This window comes from Oncorhynchus masou, chromosome 6 (assembly GCF_036934945.1).
Source record: "Oncorhynchus masou masou isolate Uvic2021 chromosome 6, UVic_Omas_1.1, whole genome shotgun sequence".
In the NCBI taxonomy this organism is placed as follows: domain Eukaryota; kingdom Metazoa; phylum Chordata; class Actinopteri; order Salmoniformes; family Salmonidae; genus Oncorhynchus; species Oncorhynchus masou.
The window spans coordinates 29,041,171-29,066,506 of NC_088217.1; the positions used below are offsets into that span (position 1 = coordinate 29,041,171).

General features: G+C 45.3%; 1 protein-coding gene across 1 annotated transcript; it reads left to right on the forward strand.

The window, feature by feature from the left end:
• Positions 1-25,208, forward strand: LOC135541848 (arf-GAP with GTPase, ANK repeat and PH domain-containing protein 1-like). Its single transcript, XM_064968267.1, has 19 exons — positions 1-1,530; positions 6,499-6,557; positions 6,763-6,850; positions 7,959-8,044; positions 8,257-8,398; positions 8,654-8,788; positions 8,976-9,097; positions 9,332-9,496; positions 13,491-13,577; positions 13,856-13,960; positions 14,245-14,410; positions 18,545-18,667; positions 18,826-18,963; positions 19,386-19,445; positions 19,926-20,077; positions 20,259-20,349; positions 20,724-20,946; positions 21,225-21,564; positions 23,366-25,208. Exons 1-19 carry the CDS (start codon positions 372-374, stop codon positions 23,597-23,599), a joined length of 3,675 nt encoding a protein of 1,224 aa, XP_064824339.1. The 5' UTR covers positions 1-371; the 3' UTR covers positions 23,600-25,208.
• The last annotated feature ends 128 nt before the right edge of the window (positions 25,209-25,336 follow it).

Consider the following 25,336-nt stretch of genomic DNA (forward strand, 5'->3'; position numbering starts at 1 on the left):
TAGACTTAATTCAGTAACTTAGCCTTGTTAAAAGTATGCTCCACTAATTCAAGGTACCTTAGAGTGATTCTCTGTCTCGCTTGTGCTGACTCTTGAGTTTTCACGTCATGGGTTCAGAAGCCTGAAGAAGCAATCCAGCAAGACTCCAACCACCTCTTTTACAAAGTTACCATTCACCCACATCAGACGTATCCATACACCAGGCAGTTTGAAAGTACCATCTGACTGGTGTCTGGCCTGGCTATTGTCTCCGTGGTGAAGCCTCCGGCTGTGGGTTGCTATGCCGGTTCCCTGTGGGTCTGTCTGGGTCACAGCGAGGGTGCTGCCACGCCGCTGAGGTTGGTCTGCCTGTCTTCCAGCCTGCCGCCCCCATGAGCCACGCGGGCACCCTACAGAGACGCACCACCTACCTCATCTCCCTTACCCTGGTCAAGGTCGAGGCCGTGGGGGGTGATGGAGTTTCCATCGGACCCCAGCCACAACGGACCCTTGCTCTGGGGAGAGCAGGAGTGGAGGGCCCAGAGGATGAGGAGCTGAGCAGGACCACTGAGGATGAGGGAGGACATGCATGTGCCGAGGGGAACACAGAGATGGAGGAAGAGGAGCAGGAGTACGTTAGCTTTGGGGGACCTGTACAGGAGCGGGAGAAGCCTGAGATAAATGAGCGAGAGAGCCGTGGTCCAGGTTCCTCAAAAGATGTCACGTTGGAGACTAAGAGCAAGGAGTCTCCCCTCTTACCGAAGAATGTGAAAGACCAAGTGAAAGGACTTGCAGGGGTGTCAGATGTCCCCTCAGTGGGAGGGCTGAGGAGAGAGGGAACCCGCCCTAAAACAGAGCTCTATAGGGAGCCACCCATGCTGTTCCCAAGGTGCGAGGAAGGGATGGGCGATGCAAGCAACACCCTCTCCCGAGGCAGCATGCCCATCACCGTACCGCCCAGGCTCACCCAGAGACCCGAGGTCCTGATGAGGTCACATGCCGGGGGCGGGGCTGTAAGCCGGCGGGAATTGAGGGAAGCCAATCAGAGTGTGCCTCCATCCGCCAAGAGTCTGGACCGCAAAGACAACCGCATAGGGGACCGGTCTCCCATGACAGCTGCTGTGGCCTCTCTGGGACCATACCGGGCGTCCTGGGCGGACAGTGATGGCAGGTCCACCCTCCTTCGCCAGGGAACCCCCGTAGGGGGGGGGTTTACGGACGTGGTGACCAGGGAAAGCCCCAGAGGGGACAGGCTGAAGACAGGCTCAACCTCCCTGCCAGCCCAACCCACCCCTCAGATATCCAAGCCGCCGAGGAAGGGCAAGAGCCGCACTCTGGACAACAGTGACCTGCACTCCCTCTCTGAGGACCTGAAGAAGGGGAAGGACAGCCAGAGTCAGGGGGGTACCACCCAGCGTCCCCCCGCCCGTGACCGCAAGATGCTCAAGTTCATCAGCGGCATCTTCACAAAAAGTACGCCTGCACCTCCCTGCTCCAACACAGCGCCCCCTATCTACACGCCCATTCAGAGGGGTTCTAGTGAGGAGGAAGGTAAGATACCCTTACCCACCTAACCACATTCCCCCCCACTAGGGCTAGCTGCCCTTCCATTCCATTTCAGACTTTTCACAACTGGAGGCTGGATTATTATTTTGCCGTACCATTTTACTCTAATGGTTTACACAATGGTTTACACAATGCTAGTGCAGTGAGCAGGTGCTCGTGCACTGTGGTCTCATTCTAGATGGTTGTCCATCATCAGTCCGTATGGCCAGAAAACCACACACTGTAGGTCAGGATGCACTGTGCAAGGATGTGGTGAAGAAAAGGAGGTCGAAGACCTTGAAGTGAGAGGGCAAGCCTTGGGCTGTGTCCAACATGGCACCCACCCTATTCCCTTTATAGTGCACTACCTTTGACCAGAGCTCTATGGGGCCTGGTCAAAAGTAATGCACTACATAGGGAATAGGGTGCCATGTGATGCATCTTGGTCATAAAATATGTTATTGGATGGTCACTATGCCTCGATGGACCCTCAGAGAGAATTGGAATTCCAGTGGGGAAATTGCATTATACATTATAATCTGTTCACACAGTCACATACTGGATATATTGTAGAAGATATCACTTGAATGATGATGCATTCATGTGATACAGTAAAATGAGCACATCCACTCATAGGTCCTGTTGGGTGTTAGGCATGAAAAAGGTTGAATAACGAGAGAGGACAACCTGCATATGCTTCTCCTGCTCCCAAGAGTAATGCTTCCGCCAATGAAAACCTACTTGGCCTAAATTTCTCTCCAACTAGAAGCAGTCACAAGATAACATGAGATAGCCCATGGTAATCAAATATTCAGATTTCACAATATTTGCGAATGTGCTGTTGTAGATGTGTGTGATGAAGGAGTATGTAGAATTGGTGTAAGTGCTGAATAATTTGTCAGGAGTAAGTGGGACATGAATAATTAAGGGTGGGAGTACACAGAGCTGTGTTCTTCTGAGGGAAGGAGTGAGGGGGCAGGGGGTGAGGGAGGGAGGAAGGGAGGACGGAAGGGGACTCTTCCTGCTCTGCTTGCAGAGTTAATCAACATCCAAATGAAAATCATTAACTCAATGACTCCACATTGGGATTGGGTGAACAAGAGATCAATAGCCATTTACATTTTGGGGGGCATTTCAGTTTGATTGCAAAGTATTTGCTTTGGGGTAAAGTAATAACTAATGAAAATAAACATTTGGGGAGATTTTCAACGTTTTAATTGTATTTTGTTAACTCAGTAAATGTCATGTCTGTTTTATATCCATATCATCAATATTAATAAATACAGTATGTGTGATTTACAACTGTGTAAATGTGCTCAAACACACACACCACTGTATGTATGAGAGAATTTATTGTGCTGAGAGCCAGGCAGTTTCTGGAAGAAGGGTTGCCATGGCAACAACAAGCTGCAAGAGATGCTATTTGGTCGTCGATATGACGCTGAAGGGGGGGGGGGGGTGGAGAGCGGGAGAGACCAATAGACATATAGACAGACAGAAATTGTCCGGTGGGGGTTGGGAAGGGTACCAGGGTTTTGTTTAAATGTAATCTCCCCTGAGATCAAGAGTGGAAGGAAGTGGTGGCTGTGTTACCGTATTGTCACTGAGGTGTGGCCGGTGCGCACAGCAAAGCACAGGCAGTATATAATGTGTCTGTAGAGACTCCCTCACTTCTGGTGTGTCCCCACAGAGAGGATTCAGTGTCTGAAAGGATCATACTGTCTGACTGGAGTTGGCTTCAACACTGCTTTACTCAGACCTCCAAAGGCCCTTTTGAATGAGGCAGTGTCATCATTTATATGGCTGTTTGTGTGTGTGTGTAAGTGTGAGTGTGAGTGTGAGTGTGAGTGTGAGTGTGAGTGTGTGTGTGAGTGTGTGTGTGTGTGTGTGTGTGTGTAAGATGCTGCCTGTTGCCCAAATCAAGAATTTGTCCGCAATTGGAGGCTTATATATGTTGTGTGTGTGTGTGTGTGCTTGCGTTTGTGTGTGTGTCCATGTACAAGCATATGTGTGTGTATCTGCAGCCCTGCAGAATGAATCTGCTTGTTAATCTTTTGAAGCTTTTATTTCCCATCCATAACTTCAGTCTTCTTTAAAGGGGAAGTTGACCTAAAATCCAACATTTCCCAAGTGATTCCATACATTGAAACTACACTGAATTGTGTTCGTTGTTCATAGCTTATGACTGCCCATACCATAACCCCACCGCAAGGAACTCTATTCACAACCTTGACATCAGCAAACTGCTCGCCCACACGACGCCATACAAGCTTTCTGCCATCTGCCTGGTACAGTTAAAACCGGGATTCATCCGTGAAGAGCACACTTCTCCAGCGTGCCAGTGGCCATCGAAGGTGAGCATTTGGTAACTGAATTTGGTTACAACGCCGAACCTCAGTCAGGTCAAAACCCTGGTGAGGACGACGAGCACGCAGATGAGCTTCACTGAGACGCTTTCTGACAGTTTGTGCAGAACTTCTTTGGTTGTGCAAACCCACAGTTCAATCAGCTGTCCGGGTGGCCCGTCTCAGACCATCCCGTTGGTGAAGAAGCCAGATGTGGAAGTCCTGGGCTGGCGTGGTTAAACGTGGTCTGCGGTTGTGAGGCCTGTTGGACGTACTGCCAAATTCTCTAAAACAACGTTGGAGGCGGCTTATGGTAGAGAAATAAACATTAAATTCTCTGGCAACAGCTCTGGTGGACATTCCTGGAGTCAGCATGGCATTTGCACGTTTCCTCAAAACTTGAGACATCTGTGGCATTGTGTTGTGTGACCCCACTGCACATGTTAGAGTGGCCTTTAATTGTTCCCAGCACAAGGTCACCTGTGTAATGATCATGCTGTTTAATCAGCTTCTTGATATGCCACACCTGTCAGGTGGATGGATTATATTGGCAAAGGAGAAATGCTCACAAACCAGGGATGTAAATACATTTGTGCACACAATTTGACAGAAATAAGCATATGGAACAATTATTTTATTTCAGCCCATGAAACATGTTGTTGTAAGATTTTGCCGTAAGATTTTTTAGGTGTGGAGTTTTCCTTCTCCCCCTCTCTCCCCATGCAGTCTAACCCTGTGTTGTGTTTGTAACAGTTTTCTTTCCACCCCTCTCCTCACCCCTACCTGGGCTTGAACAAGGGACCCTCTGCACACATCAACAACTGACACCCTCGAAGCATCGTTACCTATCGCTCCACAGCAGAGCAAAGGAAACAACTACTTCAAGGTCTTAGAGCGTGTGACGTCACCGATTGAAACACTATTATTGCGCACCCCGCTAACTATCTAGCCATTTCACACCGGTTACACTCACCCCCCTGACCTTTTCCTTTTCCGCAGAAACCTGCAATCCGGGTCTACAGCATCAATGTAACAGTTTTCCTAACATCCCTCTCCTCGCCCCTACCTGGGCTTGAACAAGGGACCCTCTGCACACATCAACAACTGACACCCCCGAAGCATCATTACCTATCACTCCACAAAAGACACAGCCCTTGCAGAGCAAGGAAAACATCTACTTCAAGGTCTCAGAGCGAGTGACGTCACCGATTGAAACACTATTAACGCGCACCCCGCTAACTAGTTAGCCATTTCACAGTGGTTATTCACATCGGTTACATGTGGTTCTGAGTGCCAAATGGCACCCTATTCCCTGTATAGTGCACTATATAGGGAATAGGGTGCCATTTGAGATGCACACAACCTTGTAAAGGAATTTCACATTCATTCTACATGCGTGCTCTACTGTATATTATGTCCATTAGTCTTCAGGTCAACATCTGAACAAATGCACTCTTAGGTCCTGTGTGGCTGTTGGTAGAGCATGGTGCTTGCAATGCCAGGGTTGTGGGTTCGATTCCCACAGGGGGACCAGTACAACAAAATCTGAAAATGTATGCACTCACTACTGTAAGACTCTCTGGATAAGACTGTCTTGCTAAATGACTAAAATGCAACTGTTATTGATGGACTCTGTCACAATGAGGAATGGTACTGGCAGCCACTTCCAGGATGTTACAGTACCTACTAGTCCTCTTCCACTCTGCTATGCAGTAGTGTGACTTGACTTAATCCTGTTGGCCCCCATGTGAGCATAGGGTGTTCTCCACCTCACTCTTTTCTGTGTGATGGCTATTGCAGTAGTATATAGATAGAAAATTATGTGACTTCAATAAAAGTCTCAACTCATTGGCAGTCACCTGTCGTGAGGACCCCTGTCTGTGCTTTTCAGATATTATTGAACACCTCTGGGTGATGCAGTGAAATAACAGGTACCCAGTAAATTATGATGCTTGGAGGATATCCAAATTCTCATTCCACTGCAGACACAGAAATGTTCTCTCTCTCTCTCTCTCTCCTCTCTCTCTCTCTCTCTCTCTCTCTCTCTCTATCCCATTTTCAGCTTGCTGCGCAGCATCTAAATGATGGTGAAATCTACTGAGGCTTGTATTGGAATTTTGGATGAATAAAACACATAGAGATTGTTTGGTAATCATTTCACATACACGCTCAGGCACACATACGTACACACACACGTGTACACAAACACACACACACACACACACACTGGCACTCTCACTCCGGCTGCGTCCACAGAGCTGCTAATGAACTTGAGCCTCACTACTGAGCCTGTGCAATTAATTTGCACTCGTCCTTTGCGGCTCTACCTCATTCCCTCGCTCCTTTTCTCCGTCTCCCCCCCTCACCTAACTCTGTAGTCTATGCCATCTGGACCTGCGACAGGGCACGTATGGGGCCACACACACTAAGAACGGAGCGGCACGGCATTCCTCACAGCTTCAGAGTGCTGTAGAGCGAGACGGCCGGTGACTGTGAAAGTTTCCCCTGTTCTAAGCCGGCCGTAGACAGGAGGCAGAAAGGGAGAGGGAACACGTGATCACAACATTGACCTTATGTTTTAATCAGTCTCCCTCTCTCTCTCTCATTCCCTCTCTCTGTGTGTTCACAGCAGCTTGCGGTAACAGTCAAGAATGGACCTTCAGTCGAACCGTCCAAGAGCTCCGTCTGGTGAGAGTGATTGCTGTTGTCATACCACTGGAATAGGAAATAGGTGTAGTCTTGTTTCTGTTTCAACAGAGACGACAGTGACAGTGTCTAATAATGGAATACTTGATGATAATTGTAGTAAAATAGAAGTAGTTGTTGTAGATTATGATAAACATGTCACTATTAGAAAGAGTGGGGTGATATATCCTTCTGACTATGTGTCCAGGGGGTGTTGGGAGGTCTCCGCAGTGGGAAGTCAGCCCTGGTCCACAGACACATGAGCGGCAGCTACCAGCCCCTGGAGAACCCAGAAGGTGAGTTTGACATTTTTCATATTGGCACTCCTTTTTTTAGATTTAGTCTTGTCTTAATAATTTTGACTAAAATATAATTAAGTCTTAGTCAAATTTTGGTCATTTGAATAATGATTTAGTCTGGTTATTGTCAAAATGCTCAAAACAGTGGGCCATTTTAGTCAAGTATAAATGCCTTTTTATTTTAGTCACATTTTCTATTGCCTCATTAACCTAGTAAACATAAATCAATGACTTCCATGTGCACAAACATACTTAGCCTTGTCCTACCAACATATTGTTCTGCAATAACATCCTATCCCGTAATTCTCTTCCCAACAGGCAAATTGGCAAACACCCCTTGACATACTGTAGCTATAATGTAATCAAAGTTCTGTCATAAGTAGAGGTGTAATAGGTTGCTGCAAAATAACTAGCTAGCATTATTAATATGTTATTACCTGAGCATATATATTGAGATGTTCAGATGTCTCTTGAGGTTGGTAGTATTTTTCCGCATTAGCTTGTGGGTGCAAACTCTGTCTTCCACCTAGCTATCTTAAGGTGAATGCACTTACTGTAAGTCGCTCTGGATAAGAGCATCTGCTAAATTACTAAAATGTAAATTAAGACGTTGCATTCGGTCTTGTTTGAATTAACACGATAAGTAAAGTGGCTCCAAACATTGCCCCTTTTTCTACCGGGGGCATGTACCACTGGGAGAGACGCCAAGGCGTGTGCCTTATTTGCATCAATGATTTGTTGCCGCCAGATTGGAAAACGGTTGCTGGGCAGAGAGGTGACTTGTGAATGACCTGGACATGGTATTTACTCAATCTCTCCAAAAACTCTTGTCCAGTCCATTTACTAGTCAGATTTTAGTCACAGAGATATTTTAGTCTCGTTTTATTATTCATATTTTTTTCAGAGTCCGTTATAGTCTCGTCAACTGCCACTGAAAAATAGGTGTTTGACTAATATTTACGTCATTATTTTTGTTGCCGAAATGAACACTGGTTTGACATCATACCTTTTACTTAAGCCTTAAAGCATTCCTGTAAAGGAAATACTACTGTATCACATAGGGCTTCTCTCTCTCTCTTTCTTTCATTCTTTCTTTCTCTATCAGGGGGCAGGTATAAGAAGGAGGTACTTGTTGATGGCAAGAGTCACATTTTGCTGATCAGGGAGGAGACAGGACCCCCGGATGCACAGGTAGGTGAAGGCTTTACTGACTGCAGACTGATGAGAAGTGTCCCCCTTAAAACACATGGAGCTGACAGGAGTTCACTCTGACACGTTGGACTGTTTAACTCTTCTCACCTGTTATTTTTATGTTCTCCTCTGACAACTCTCTCTTTCATTTGTTCTCCCCCCCATTTGTTCCCTATTACCTCCTTTACTCTACCCTCTCCCCTCATCTCCAGATGGCTAGCTGGGTGGACGGGGTCATCCTGGTCTTCAGTCTGGAGAATGAGGCCAGTTTCCAGGAAGTGTACAGGAACTACAGCGAGCTTGGCATCCACCGCAACATCGCTGAGATCCCCTTCATAGTGGTAGGAACCCAGGGTAAGACTCCACCCATACCCACTCTCTATGACAGGGGTGAGCAAACATTTTCAGCTCGAGACCCAAATGAGAAATTGACTGTTCTCCCGTGACCCAAATCATCCTAAAGATGCATTCTCATAACTTGATACCCACCTCTCACATGTCCAGGGCCCACTTTGGGTCCCGACCCATAGTTTAAGAAACCCTGCTCTATATTATACTAAAGATAACATCTGCATAGGATGTAGTTGATGTAGTTCCTCCTTCCTCCAGATAAAATCACCAGCACCAACCCTCGGGTGATAGAGGATGCCAGGGCTAGACAGCTGTGTTCAGACGTCAGGCGCTGTACCTACTACGAGACATGCGCTACCTATGGCCTCAACGTCAACCGCGTCTTTACCGAGGGTGAAGACACACACAAACACACACACACTGCTCCTTTTTTCTGTTGTTTCAGTACAATGTAGCTGGAATTTGAATCAATAAACCAATTTGAATTAATTTCACATTCATCTATATCAGCATCTAGATTAGAAAGATGACTGTCTAAGAAGGGTAATGTTTGTTTTTGTCCTCTCTCTACTTACCACAGCTGCCCAGAAGATCATGGCAGTGAAGAAGCAGGCAGCTCTACTGGCCTCCTGTAAATCCCTGCCCAACTCCCCCAGTCACTCTGGAGGCTCTACCCCAGTGTCAGGAGTCTTCCCTGGTCAGGTACAGCAGCAGGTCTGGCCTCCAGTCCTTCATACTGGAGATAAGACACTGGTCCAAATCAATAGGATGGTAATATTGGACAGGAGTGTACAGATCAGTGTTCATTTAGATTTATGGATTTTGTTTCCAGATTTTTCCACATATTCAGCTGTCTTTGCCCTCTGTAATCTCTCTCTCTTTTGTCCTTTTCGTTGTCTGTCACTCTTTCTGTTTCTTTGTTTTTGTTTCTCTCAGGCCAGTAATGGTGGTCAGAGCAGTGACTACTCGTCCTCTCTGCCCTCCACCCCAGTGATCAGTCATAAGGAGATCGGTGGGGCAGCAGGGGGGGAGAGGCTGGGCAGCGCCACCCCAGGGTCTGTCCGCAGTGCCCCACGGCGACGCACCGGCTCCCGCTTCACGGTAACATACCAACCAACCACAAACACACACTTTTACTGTTTTAGATTCCTCATTCACCCATCCATAACCCTCTCTCAGGTTCCCTGTGCTTTCTTTGAAATGTAATCTTTTTAGCTCTCTTCATGGATTATAGTCCCAATTTTAGCTCTCTTCATGGATTATAGTCCCTATTTTAGCTCTCTTCATGCATTATAGTCCAACTCAATCATCAAGTTTGCGCGAACTCACACAACAGTGGTTTTTCGCACATCCTGTGTTCTGCCTTACAAACAGGCTTGATTACCAACAACGGCGGGCTGGTCAGACTAGACGGCCTACAGGGAGGGACATCAGAGGTGAGGGCCCTCGGAGTGTGGTGTCAGGAAAATAACCTCACACTCAACGTCAACAAAACTAAGGAGATGATTGTGGACTTCAGGAAACAGGTCCAGAGGGAACACCCCCTATCCATCGATGGAACAGTAGTGGAGAGAGTAGCAAGTTTTAAGTTCCTTGGCATACACATCACAGACAAACTGAATTGGTCCACTCACACAGACAGCATCGTGAAGAAGGCGCAGCAGCGCCTCTTCAACCTCAGGAGGCTGAAGAAATTTGGCTTGTCACCAAAAGCACTCACAAACTTCTACAGATGCACAATCGAGAGCATCCTGGCGGGCTGTATCACCGCCTGGTACGGCAACTGCTCCGCCCTCAACCGTAAGGCTCTCCAGAGGGTAGTGAGGTCTGCACAACGCATCACCGGGGCAAACTACCTGCCCTCCAGGACACCTACACCACCCGATGTTACAGGAAGGCCATAAAGATCATCAAGGACATCAACCACCCGAGCCACTGCCTGTTCACCCCGCTATCATCCAGAAGGCGAGGTCAGTACAGGTGCATCAAAGCTGGGACCGAGAGACTAAAAAACAGCTTCTATCTCAAGGCCATCAGACTGTTAAACAGCCACCACTAACATTGAGTGGCTGCTGCCAACACACTGACACTGACTCACCTCCAGCCACTTTAATAATGGGAATTGATGGGAAATGATGTAAATATATCACTAGCCACTTTAAACAATGCTACCTTATATAATGTTACTTACCCTACATTATTCTTCTCATATGCATACGTATATACTGTACTCTATATCATCGACTGCATCCTTATGTAATACATGTATCACTAGCCACTTTCACTATGCCACTTTGTTTACATACTCATCTCATATGTATATACTGTACTCGATACCATCTACTGTATCTTGCCTATGCTGCTCTGTACCATCACTCATTCATATATCCTTATGTACATATTCTTTATCCCCTTACACTGTGTATAAGACAGTAGTTTAGGAATTGTTAGTTAGATTACTTGTTGGTTATTACTGCATTGTCGGAACTAGAAGCACAAGCATTTCGCTACACTCGCATTAACATCTGCTAACCATGTGTATGTGACAAATTGATTTGATTTGATATTTTAGCTCTCTTCATGGATTATAGTCCCTATTTTAGCTCTCTTCATGGATTATAGTCCCCATTTCAGCTCTCTTCATGGATTATAGTCCCTATTTTAGCTCTCTTCATGGATTATAGTCCCTATTTTAGCTCTCTTCATGGATTATAGTCCCTATTTTAGCTCTCTTCATGGATTGTAGTCCCAATGTTAGCTCTCTTCATGGATTATAGTCCCTATTTTAGCTCTCTTCATGGATTATAGTCCCTATTTTAGCTCTCTTCATGGATTATAGTCCCTATTTTGTGCTTTTTCCTTCACTCTCTGTCTGTATAATAGTTATCTCTCTCTTTCTTTCTTTCTTTCTTTCTCTATCAGGGGCAGGTATAAGAAGGAGGTACTTGTTGATACACATGGTTAGCAGATGTCAATTTGAGTGTAGCGAAATGCTTGTGCTTCTAGTTCCCAACCATACAGTAATATCTAACAAGTAATCTAACAATTTCACGACAACTACCTTATACACACAAGTGTAAAGGAATGAATAAGAATATATACATAGTAATATATGGATGAGGACCTTCCGGATGGTGCAGATGTGCCACCAGAGATTCTGGGTTCGAGCCCAGGCTCTGCCGCAGCCGGTCGCTCCAGTGTTACACAGGAGCCAGCTAGCAGGCGTAGTGCCTGCACGTCTTTTGATTGGATTACCAATATTGAGAGGCAGGTCCTATATGGGCAGGTCTCAGAACTAGGAAACTGAAATTGATCAACGAATTAATTTGCGTACTACTAAACTGTTTTTTCAACCCACAATGGCGGAAGGAGAAGATATCGATTTGGTCGAAGATATAATTATAACGCCATTCTCAAGACAAACTTTTCAAGAAAAGTTAGACATTGTCAGGAGTGGTAGACGCCGACGCTACAAAGACAGGCTCCGAGAAGCACTGCAAACTGTACTGCTGGGAATGCCTATTATTTGCAAGTGATCGATTTGGTGTTTGGAGCCACACTGGCTTTGCAAACCTGAGTTGTCTAACCAAGGCAGCAAAGAGACACCAAAGTATGGCTGAGCACTTACAAACAATGGTGCTTTTGAAAACTTTTTGGGACACCCGAGTGGATCTACAGCTCAACGAACAAGCGCGCAGGGCAACGAAGCTGCACAATGAAAAGGTATTGTACTCTTCCCCTGCAATTCTCTGAATAAAAATGTCAATTTCAAGGTGACGCAACGCCTGGTTATACTGCGTTTCTGTCTAAATGTATAGTGTCTAGAGCCATGGCACCATAATGATGGTAATAAGAGGTGGATTAATTCGGGTGGGACTGTGTAGAACTTCACTGAAGGCCCAGGCCCCAGAACCACGGCACGCTACTGCATTTTTGTAAATATTTGAGTAGATCTTTTCATGTGACAACACTGAAGAAATGACACTTTGCTACAATGTAAAGTAGTGAGCTTGTATAACAGTGTAAATTTGCTGTCCCCTCAAAATAACTCAACACACAGCCATTAATGTCTAAACCGCTGGCAACAAAAGTGAGTACACCCCTAAGTGAAAATGTCCAAATTGGGCCCAATTAGCCATTTTCCATCCCCGGTGTCTTGTGACTCGTTAGTGTTACAAGGTCTCAGGTGTGATTGGGAGCAGGTGTGTTAAATTTGGTGTCATCGCTCTCACACTCCCTCATAATGACTGGTCACTGGAAGTTCAACATGGCACCTCATGGCAAAGAACTCTCTGAGGATCTGAAAAAAGTAATTGTTGCTCTACATAAAGATGGCCTGGGCTATAAGAAGATTGCCAAGACCCTGAAACTGAGCTGCAGCACGGTGGCCAAGACCATACAGCGGTTTAACTGGACAGGTTCCACTCAGAACAGGCCTCGCCATGGTCGGCCAAAGAAGTTGAGTGCACATGCTCAGCGTCATATCCAGAGGTTGTCTTTGGGAAATAGACGTATGAGTGCTGCCAGCATTGCTGCAGAGGTTGAAGGGGTGGGGGGGTCAGCATGTCAGTGCTCAGACCATACGCCGTACACTGCATCAAATTGGTCTGCATGGCTGTCGTCCCAGAAGGAAGCCTCTTCTAAAGATGATGCACAAGAAAGCCCGCAAACAGTTTGCTGAAGACAAGCAGACTAAGGACATGGATTACTGGAACCATGTCCTGTGGTCTGATGAGACCAAGATAAACTTATTTTGTTCAGATGGTGTCAAGCGTGCATGGCCATGCAGTCATGGGTGAACAGGGAGTACAGGAGAGGACTGAGAACGCACCCTTGTGGGGCCCCAGTGTTGAGGATCAGCGGCTGAAGATGTTGTTTCCTACCCTCACCACCTGGGGGCGACTCGTCAGGAAGTCCAGGACCCAGTTGCACAGGGTGGGGTCGAGACACAGGGTCTCGAGCTTAATGACGAGTTTGGAGGGTACTATGGAGTTAAATGCTGAGCTGTTGTCGATGAACAGCATTCTCTCTCCCTCTCTCTCTGTTTTCTCTTTACCTGCTTATTCTTGTTGTTTGTCTTGTGCCATGTCTGCAGGGCCGTAGGGGCAGTGACTCGGAGAGGAGGAGTACAGACGGTAAGATAGGAGACCTGGGTAGTGGACGCTCCATCCCCATCAAACAGGTAGGTGACAGACAGACAGTATATCCTGTAGGAGCTGTATGCTCCATTCTGTAGAGAGGAACTGACAGTAGTCTATAGGAGCTCATCACAGACAATGAACTAACATCATGGAGCTAGGAGAGGGATTTGACTTACCTTTGAGAATTTAGTTGAGGTAGATTTTGTAGAAGCCTGCAATGCTCTTTTGGCATAAGGAGCATAATAAAGAACAGATAAAGAATGTGTGTCTTATCCTTGTCTCCTCTCCTATGTCCGTCATCCCTGTCTCCCTCCACCAGAGCATCCTGCTGAAGCGCAGTGGGAACTCCCTCAACAAGGAATGGAAGAAGAAATACGTCACGCTGTCCAACAACGGCATGCTCTCTTATCACTCCAGCGTCAACGTGAGTCAATGCACTGACACTAAGTGCTACACTATATTTCAGCTGTTTCTATTGACACACATAAAGAGCTGATCAGGGACATGCATTTGTGATAGAGCTTCCACATGGCTCTATTACAAAGACTTTGAATCTCATTGAATCCCTGAGTTGGCTACATTGTTATAGTTTGTATAACCCGCTGAACACCATTGTGAATCTCAGAATGGGTTGGACCATGCTACAGTAACATTATATATGTTTGAAATATCTGCTGTAATGGTTGGCCTTTCCCCCTGACCTGACAGGACTACATGCAGAATGTCCATGGGAAAGAGATGGACCTGCTGAGGGTGACTGTGAAGGTGCCAGGGAAACGCCCGCCCCGTGCTGGTGCCGTCCCTTCCTGTGGTCCTCCGCCCGGCCTCAACGGCCTGGTCAAAGACGTCCAGGGGCCTGAGGGGGCCAGCGCGGGTGAGAGGGGCTCCAATAGGGGTGTGCCGACATGGCCATACTCGGATTTGTAATCATATCCATAAATTGACAGTTGAGAGTCGGATCTGTTCGGATGATAATCGTGATCGGAAAGAACGTGTTTTAATATGCTTTAAGTAGATGTTGGCAAAATACTCACTGCAAAAGCGCTGCAGATTAGAAGCAGCGCGCAGAAGGGGTGTGTGTGTGTGTGTCTTTGTGTGTGTTCAACTTGCAGTGGGCTGCCAAGTTTGCTGTCACTCAGTCAGAATTAGCATTGGCATCTTTTTCGCTACCCTTGCCCCATTTGTTAGATATTATGCACATTAATAGCTTGATAGTAAACTTCTTGGCCATGTAATTTATTCTAGTAGGATGCAACAGCAGTGAATTCAGAAAGTATTCAGACCCCTTGACTTTCCCAACATTTTGTTATGTTACAGCCTTATTCTAAAATTGATTAAATTGTTATTTTTTTATCATCAATCTACACACATTACGCATAATGACAAAGACAAAACAGGTTTTTAGAAATGTTTGCAAATTTATTACAAATAAAAAACTGAGATATTACATATACATAAGTATTCAGACCCTTTACTCAGTACTTTGCTGAAGCACCTTTGGCAGTGATTACAGCCTTGAGTGTTCTTGGAGATGATGCTACAAGCTTGACACACTTGTATTTGGGAAGTTTCTCCCATTCTTTTCTGCAGATCCTCTCAAGCTCTGTCAGGTCGGATGGGGAGCGTTGCTGCACAGCTATTTTTAGGTCTCCAGAGATGTTAGATTTGGTTCAAGTCCAGGCTTTGACTCATCCACACAAGGACATTCAGAGACTTGTCCCGAAGCCACTCCTGCGTTGTCTTGGCTGTGTGCTTAGAGCCATTGTCCTGTTGGAAGGTGAACCTTTGCCCCAGTCTGAGGTCCTGCTCGCCCAAGAGCAGGTTTTCATCAAGGATCTCTCTGTACTTTGCTCTGTTCATCTTTCCCTCGATCCTGACTAGTCTCCTAGTCCCTGCTGCTGAAAAACATCCCCACAGCATGATGCTACCACCACCATGCTTCACCGTAGGGATGGTGCCAGGTTTCCTCCAGATGTGACGCTAGGCATTCAGGCAAAAGTGTTCAATCCTGGTTTAATCAGACCAGAGAATCTTGTTTCTCATGATCTGAGTCTTTAGGTGCCTTTTTGGCAAACTCCAAGTGGGCTGTCATGTGCCTTTTACTGAGGAGTGGCTTCCGTCTGGCCACTCTACCATAAAGGCCTGATTGGTGGAGTGCTGCAGAGATGGTTGCCCTTCTGGAAGGTTCTCCCATCTCCACAGAGGAACTCTGGAGCCCTGTCAGAGTGACCATTAGGTCCTTCCCTCCTTCCTTGATTGCTAAATTTGGCTGGGTGGCCAGCTCTATGAAGAGTCTTGGTGATTCCGAACTTTTCCTATTTAAGAATGATGGAGGCCACTGTGTTCTTGGGAATCTTCATGCTGTAGAAATGATTTGGTACCCTTCCCAGATCTGTGCCTCGACACAATCCTGTCTAGGAGCTCTACGGACAATTCCGTCGACCTCATGGCTTGGTATTTGCTCTGACATGCACTGTCAACTGTAGGACCTTATATAGACAGGTGTGTGCCTTTCCAAATCATGTCCAATCAATTTAATTTGGAGTCATGATCAATGGAAACAGGATGCACCTGAGCTCAATTTCGAGTCTCATAGCAAAGGATCAGAATACTTATAGTGGCAAGAGAAAGTATGTCGACCCTTTGAAAATACCTGGATTTCTGCATAAATTGGTAATAAAATGTTATCTGATCTTCATCTAGTTCAAAACAATTAGACAAACAGTCTGCTTAAACTAATCACACACAAACAATTATACGTTTGTCTTTATTGAACACACTGTGTAAACATTCACAGTGCAAGGTGGGAAAAGTATGTGAACCCTTGGATTTAATAACTGGTTTGGCAGCAATATCCTCAACCAAAAGTGTTCTGTAGTTGCGGATCAGACCTGCACAGCGGTCAGGAGGAATATTGGACCATTCCTCTTTACAAAACTGTTTCAGTTCAGCAATATTCTTGGGATGTCTGGTGTGAACTGCTCTCTTGAGGTCATGCCACAGCATCTGTCTGGTTGAGTTCGGGACTCTGACTGGGCCGCTCCAGAAGGACTCTTTTTTTCTGTTTTGACCCATTCTTTTGTTGATTTACTTTTGTGTTTTGGGTCGTTGTCCTGTTGCATCACCCAACTTCTGTTGAGCTTCAATTGGCGGACAGATAGCCTTACATTCTCCTGCAAAATGTCTTGATAAACTTAGGAATTCATTTTCCCGTCGATCATTACAAACTGTCCAGGCCCTGAGGCAGCAAAAGCAGCCCCAAACCATGATGCTCCCTTCACCATACTTTACAGTTGGGATGAGGTTTTGATGTTGGTGTGCTGTGCCTTTTTTTCTCCAAACGTAGTGTTGTGTGTTCCTTCCCAAAAACTCAACTTTACTTTCATCTATCCACAGAATATTTAGCCAGTAACGCTGTGGAACATCCAGGTGCACTTTTGCAGACCTCAGACGTGCAGAAATGTTTGTTTTTAGACAGCAGTGGCTTCTTCCGTGGTGTCCTCCCATGAACACCATTCTTGTTTAATGTTTTACGTGTCTTGGACTCGTCAACAACGATGTTAGCATGTTCCAGAGATGTCTGTAAGTCTTTAGCTGACACTCTAGGATTCTTCTTAACCTCATTGAGATCTGCACTGTGCTCTTGCAGTCATCTTTGCAGGACGGCCACTCCTAGGGAGAGTAGCAACAGTGCTGAACTTTCTCCATTTATAGACCATTTCTTACCGTGAACTGATGAACATCAAGGCTTTTAGAGATACTTTTGTAATCCTTTCCAGCTTTATGCAAGTCAAAATTTCTTAATCTTAGGTCTTCTGAGATCTCTTTTGTTCAAGGCATGGTTCACATCAGGCAATGCTTCTTGTGAATAGCAAACTCAAATTATTGGCAAGGCAGCTCTAACCAACATCTCCAATCTCGTCTCATTGATTGGACTCCAGGTTAGCTGACTCCTGACTCCAGTTAGCTTTTGTAGACGTCATTAGCCTAGGGGTTCACATTCTTTTTCCAACCTACACTGTGAATGTTCAAATGATGATTTCAATATAGACAAGAAATATACAATAATTTATGTGTTATTAGTTTAAGCACACTATATTTGTCTATTGTTGTGACTTAGATGAAGATCAGATAACATTTGATGACCAATTTATGCAGAAATCCAGGTAATTCCGAAGGGTTCACATACTTTTTCTTACCACTGAATGTGAATAAGGTATTTTATTTTTTATATAAATGATCAAACATTTCTACAAATCTGTTTTCACTTTGTCATTATGGAGTATTGTGTGTAGATTGATGAGAAAAAAACATATTTAATTCATGTTAGAATAAGATTGTAACGTAACAAAATGTGGAAAAAGTCAAGGGGTCTGAATACTTACCGAATGCACTGTAAATTATCAGCCCGAAAACATGGAAGGAAATCAGGTGAAATTATGAAGGGAGTGGACGGAGAAAAACAGCAGGATCAACGTACAACCCACCCTTCTCTTTACAACCAGCCAGTTGAGTTATTCAGACCACGTAGAACCTTGCACATGACTGACTAGCATGAGAAAGATGTGTGCTGGCACTCAAATGTTTTTTTTTCTTCCAATCACCAATAATTACAAAAAATACTCTGATCATAATCGTATGCAGAAAATTGTCCATACTTGTTTTTGTCTGACTACTCGGCACACCCTAGGCTCCAAAAGGACAGCCAATCTCTCTCTTTATCACATCTCCCCTTCTATTTCTCTTTGTCTTTGAACCTAATCTAGAGCCTCCTCGCTCTAGCCGTCTTGGTGTCTCACTGTTTTTCATTCTCCATGTAACTTACTCTTCTTCACACCTTTCTTTCATCCATCTCTCTCACTTATGTCATAGAACAGAAATAAGCACTTTACATTTTTTGTGTGTGATCTACATTACAATATCTATACATTATTTGGTTTGATCACTGAATTGTCATGAGTGTCTTTATGTAATATCTCTTTGAAATATGATGCTCTCTCCCCCATAGTCCCTGGTAGTGGTAGTAACCTCCTGCCCGTAGAAGAGGGGGCGGGAGGAGGGTTGTCTCCTGGGGGGAACAGAGGGGTGCAGCGCTGCCCCTCTACTCTCTCTAGCAAGCCCCAAAGCATGGGTACGTACACCACCCTGGTCCTCTGTGAATTATTTTGTCAGTTTTGAATTTACTTACTCGTGTAATCTTATTTGAGTCATTGTAGATATTCGTTTTTTTTTGGTACTTTTATACCATATGGCACAAACTTATTTCCTGTGCTTGTGTGACTGTGGCAGACTCTGCCATCGAGGGGGTGTCCAGACCCTCCTCCTATAAAGATACAGGCCCAGCCTCCCCAATGGTTGACAGGAAGAAGCATCGCAGGAAGAAGAGCATGAATCAGAAAGGAGACGTAGCCATTGGCCAAGCAGATGGTAAGCTTCCAACACAGTGTATTCATGGTTTAGTGAGGTGAAACATTCAGAACATTGCAGACATAAATGTATGTGAGATCAGATGATTCCCTACTCATAACAGATAATCATGTATTTTCTGCACATTAGATTTCTCTCTGAACATTGCACATTGAATTCTGCCACCATATAGACTTTGAATGAATCAGAAAGGGGAAAGTGAATCAGAAAGGGGTCAATACTGAACAGATGTATAAAGAAAAAGCTTAGTCTCAACTCAGTCTATGCCCTTCTGCTGGAATTTCTACTTATTCTCTCCAAAATATCTGCCTTTATCACTTTGATCTATTTTGTCTTCCTCTCATTTCCTCCTGTGTTCCTTTATTCTCTCTCTCTCCCCTGCTTCCCTGGGACGTCTGATCTGCTAATCTCTTACCCTGTAGCAAAGCGCAAAATGTGGAAACTAAAAAGCTTTGGTAGCTTAAGAAACATAAACAAGACAGGTAATGAGGAACTCTTGTCTGTCTGTCTGTTTCTGTCTGTCTGCCTGTCAGCCATGCTTTTCATCCTGTCTGACTCTTTGCTTTTTAGTTTGTCAACTTGTCTGTCAGTGTCTGCTTTTATTGAGCAGCCTCTTGAGTCTGTCTCTAAGACAAGCACTTACTGTATCTCCATTCGGTAAAAGACTTCTCTCCATATATTCCATACTTCTGCATTTGTCCACCATGACAGCAATGCAATAATGCATGCCGATGTCTACTTAGCAGGTACGTTCCGTTTGGAGATCCACCACCAATCATCATTGTGATGGAGGACGTAACCCTCTGAACCCCCAGTGTGGTACTTTGTTATGAGTTCATCCTGACCGTGTGACCTGATTGGAACCAATGTTGTATTCCTGGTCAGGTCACATGGTCAGGGAAAACGTCATGATTTGACTGTCTCTAATACAAGTCTGTGTACTGTATGTGTTCTGTCATCAGACGAGGATAACTTTGACTTTCTGATCGTGTCGAGCACGGGCCAGACGTGGCACTTCGAGGCCCAGAGTGTGGAAGAGAGGGACTCCTGGGTGACGGCCATCGAGAGCCAGATCCTGGCCAGCCTGCAGCTGTGTGAGAGCAGCAAGAACAAGGCAAGGATGCAGACGAACACACACACGCACACATGCACACACACACACGCATGAATGCACGCACGCACACACACACACTGACACACACACACACACTATAAGAAAATATCTGTGTCTGGCAAAGTGTTTTTGTTGGAAACCAGCTGTCACTGAGGAGAGACTAATTGTGTGTGTTCCACAGACTCGTAAGAACAGCCAGAGTGAAGCTGTGGCACTGCAGGCTATCCGTAATGCCAAGGGCAACAGTCTCTGTGTGGACTGTGAAGCACCTAGTAAGTAATTTATTAGGGATGGTTGTATCTCTCCATGCTGCTCTTAATATCTCTCTATTCTCTTTCTCTTTCCTTTCGTGCTCTACTGCTTTTTCTCCTTTCTTGGTCCCTCATCCATCTTCCAGATGTCACTGAGCTTGGTTTTCAGTGTGGGTGGAACCCCCTCCGTTCTCCATATCCTTCCACTCTTTCTCCCATATACATCCTACTCACGCAGTTTCAACCCAGAATAAAACTGTACTGTAAGACCGGTACATCTCTATGTTTGCTCTCTGTTAATCCCATGCATGCAGTTTCAACCTGGACTAAAAACTGTACACGTTTTAGTTTATTATATAGACTGATCCCAGACCTAACTGTGTCTTCTCTCTCAGACCCAACATGGGCCAGTCTGAACCTGGGGGCTTTGATCTGCATTGAGTGTTCAGGAATCCACAGGAACCTGGGCACACACCTGTCCCGTGTCCGCTCTCTGGACCTGGACGACCTGCCCAGAGAACTCACCCTGGTGTTGGGTGCCATCGGCAACCACCTGGCCAACAGCATCTGGGAGGGATGTACGCTGGGCCGCAGAAAACCCACGCCCGACGCCACACGGTGAGGACTGGGGGACAGAGTATAGGACACTTAATGTGTATATAAGTGACAAGCTTGCTGGACTGCAGTTGCAGTATTAGTTGTAGTTGTTGATGTTGTTGTAGAAGAGGAGGCAGTTGCGTTGATAGAAGTGCTAGAGCTAGTAGTAGAAATAGGAGATGTGAAGGTGTCTGACTACATACACCTGCCTGTATTCACACACTCCGTTCCCTTTGTAACCGTGTATCTGTAACTGTCTTTGTGTCTCTGTCACCATGTGTGTCTGTTTCTGGTCCCAGAGAGGAGCGGGAGTCATGGATCCGAGCCAAGTACGAGCAGAGGTTGTTTGTGGCTCCGCTGGCCCTGCCCTCCTCCAGTCAGGGGTTAGAGGTCAACACGCTGTCAGCCAGTCTGCTGGCGGCCGTGATGGAGAGGGACCTCCCCCGTCTGCTCCTTCTCCTGGCCCATAGCACCAAGGATGACATCAATGCCCCCCTTCCCCCAGGGGGTCACCTCTCTCCACCTCCCCCTGCTGCCTCCCCCAGCCCTCCCCTGGAGGGCTCCCTCCGGCCGCCTTGCTCTGCGCTGCACGCCGCCTGCCAGCTCGCCGACGTGGTCATGACCCAGCTGCTGGTCTGGGTGAGAGAGCATCCCTCCTATAATCTCTTCATACTGCTTTTCCATTTTTTTGTCTTTCATCCATTCTCGGTTTGAGGCATCATGACATCATGCCACTACAGTCAAAGAATGGCAGAAATAACTTACAGTTAAAGTCGGAAGTTTACATACACTTAGGTTGGAGTCATTGAAACTTGTTTTTCAACCACTCCACAAATTTCTTGTGAACAAACTATAGTTTTGGTTGGTGAGGACATCTACTTTGTACATGACACAATACATTTTTCCAACAATTGTTTACAGACAGATTAGTTCACTTATAATTCACTGTATCACAATTCCAGTGGGTCAGAAGTTTACAGACACTAAGTTGACTGTGCCTTTAAACAGCTTGAAAAAATCCAGAAAATGATGTCATGACTTTAGAAGCTTCTGATAGGCTAATTGACATCATTTGAGTCAATTGTAGGTGTACCTGTGGATGTATTTCAAGGCCTACCTTCAAACTCAGTGCCTCTTTGCTTGACATCATGGGAAAATCTAGCCAAGACCTCAGAAAAAAAAATTGTTGACCTCCACCAGTCTGGTTCATCCTTGGGAGCAATTTCCAAACACCTGAAAGTACCACGTTCATCTGTACAAACAATAGTACGCAAGTATAAACACCATGGGACCACACAGCTGTTATTCCACTCAGGAAGGAGACGCATTCTGTCTCCTAGAGATGAACGTAGTTCGGTGCGAAAAGTGCAAATCAATCCGAGAACAACAGCAGAGGACTTTGTGAAGATACTGGAGAAAACAGGTACAAAAGTATCTATATCCACAGTAAAACGAGTCCTATAAAAAAAGCCAGACTATGGTTTGTAACTGCACATGGGGACAAAGATCGTACTTTTTGGAGAAATGTCCTCTGGCCTGATGACAAAAATAGAACTGTTTGGCCATAATGACCATCATTATGTTTGGAGGAAAAAGGGGGTAGCTTGCAAGCCGAAGAACAGCATCATGTTTTGGGGGTGCTTTGCTGCAAGAGGGACTGGTGCACTTCCCAAAATAGATGGCATCATGATGAAAGCAAAATTATGTGGATATATTGAAGCAACATCTCAAGACATCAGTCAGGAAGTTAAAGCTTGATCGCAAATGGACAATGACCCCAAGCATACTTCCAAAGTTTTGGCAAAATGGCTGAAGGACAACAAAGTCAAGGTATTGGAGTGGCCACCACAAAGCCCCGACCTCAATCCTATAGAACATTTGTGGGCAGAACTGAAAAAGCATGTGCGAGCAAGGAGGCCTACAAACCTGACTCGGTTACACCAGCTCTGTCAGGAGGAATGGACCAAAATTCACCCAACGTATTGTGGGAAGCTTGTGGAAGGCTAACCCAAAACGTTTGACCCAAGTTAAACTATTTAAATGCAATGGTACCAAATACTAATTGAGTGTATGTAAACTTCTGACCCACTGGGAATGTGATGAAAGAAATAAAAACTGAAATAAATCTCTCTACTATTATTATGACATTTCACATTCTTAAAATAAAGTGGTGATCCTAACTGACCTAAGACAGGGAATTTTTACTAGGATTAAATGTCTGGAATTGTGAAAAACTGTGTTTAAATGTAATTTGCTAAGGTGTATGTAATCTTCCGACTTCAACTGTACATACTGTAGTGGATATCACACAGAAGTGACACTTGAACAAAAACAGCTATACATGTGTTTTTTTAATTCACTACGAATTTCAACTGAATCTTATTGCCCTCTCTCATTCTCCCTAATCCTCCTTCCTCTCGCTCTCTCTACCTGGTCGCAGTATGGCAGTGATGTGAGGTGTCGGGACGCCCAGGGGCAGACGGCCGTCACGTTGGCACGTTATGCTGGCAGTCAGGAGTGTGCCGACATCCTCCTGCAGTATGGCTGCCCCAACGAGCCCGCCCCTTCGGTTGCCACAACACCAAGCCTCTCGGTTGCCACGACACCCAGCCTTTCCCGCAAGAGCAGCGCAGGCAGCCTCAGCCGCAGCAGCTCCAGAAGAGCAGTGTCTTAATGTGAGGGGGGTAGAATACGTGTGTGTGTGTGTGTGAGAGAGGGGGGGATATGTGTGTGGGTGGATGTGTGCGTCAGTGTGTGTTAGAATGCCCGTGTGTGTGTGAGAGGTTGTGTGGGTGGTGCATGTGTGTTTGTAACCATATGTATGCCCGGGTGGCTCTAGTTGAATGGGGAGGCTGTGTCCTCAGTGTCCTCTAAAAAGGAACCCATGAAGTCACACCAGGATGTAGTCACAGACCAAAAGGACTGAATGGACAAGCAGCTAATACTGTTACCAACGTAAAGCCAGAAGGCAGAGCTCACTCTTACCTGGCTTTGTGTGTGTGTGTGTGTGTGTGCGTGCGTATGAGTGTGTGTGTGTGAGAGAGGGACTGCTCCACTCAGTGGCTGCCTTGTCCCCACTATGGCGCTGATGATCCACTCTTCCAGGCTCCCCTCACCACCGCTCTGTGGGAACTTTGACCTGTGTGTTACTGCTACACCACCACCCGTGCCCTGCACCTTAGTAACACACAGACAGAAAGACAAAGGGATAATGTAATGACAAGCGCTGGGGCCAAAATGGTGGCCCATCCTGTATGCTGACTTGGGTTCATGCCCAATCACATCTCTCAAACCACAGGGCTGGGAGAGGAAAATGAACCAGAGGTACAGAACTGCAATAATTGAATTACCAGTGTGAGACAGTGGATTTGTAGCTTTTTCTCACCCTACTGTACCTCTAGGTGCTTGGAATCCCATGATAACAGACTACAATATGAAAACGGGAAGATGCTTTCCGTTGTCGACGGCAGAAAATGTCAATTTAAAATTCAATATGAACATTTCTCCTGTGCTTCGATGGTTAGGTGGAGCAGGTTAACTCAAAATGCAGCTAAATCAATGAAGATGCTACATTATGATAAAATGAGTATGAGGGGGCTCATTGAATCCTCTGAACGGCATTGTATTTACTCACGCAGAAACAAAACAGTGGAGCCAAGACCAACAACAACTGCCAGTGCTGGAACGAACATAACCACTGTTAAACCTCATCACTGTACCACAGTCAAACAAAACGGTCAGTTACTGAACAATGCTCAGCTGAGGTCAAATTCAAAAGAAATACTGTCCGACAGATAAAGGATTTTGTATTTTAAGAATTTAGGTCAAAATAATAATTGTATAGAAAGACATATATGAAATTGATATTATTACTTTACTTGTCATAGTTATCAATATTGAGAAGTACTTCATGTTCAAGAATGTTATTGTATGTTCTGAAGTTTGTATGGTAGGTTCTTGTTTGTAATACACATGGGTTACTCTTAGCTGTTGAGAGATTCAAAACTGTGACAGATTTGGTGATTCATTTTATTTGGCAGTCCGCTATCTAAAGTAAGTACGCTCCCTGGAAAGTGGTCTTTTTTTATTTGACATATTTGGACACATGGATATCTGAGCTAAATTCCAACCACATTCATTGATAAATGTGATCCAATTTAACAAATCACACAAAGAAAATGTTACTTTGAAAATGTTATGCAATTAAAATAAACAAAAATGCAATTTCTTTAAGCAGAAAAAGTTAGTACACACCTACCTTTACCATCACATAAAATGGCTAAAATTTGTCAAAAATGTCAGATATCATTAGAGAGTATGAACAAATTTTCACTTCATTACAGTACAACGGTTTGAAGCTGGTGTATCTTTAAGAGCAAAGCTTAGATTCCATCATACACACCTTAGACAT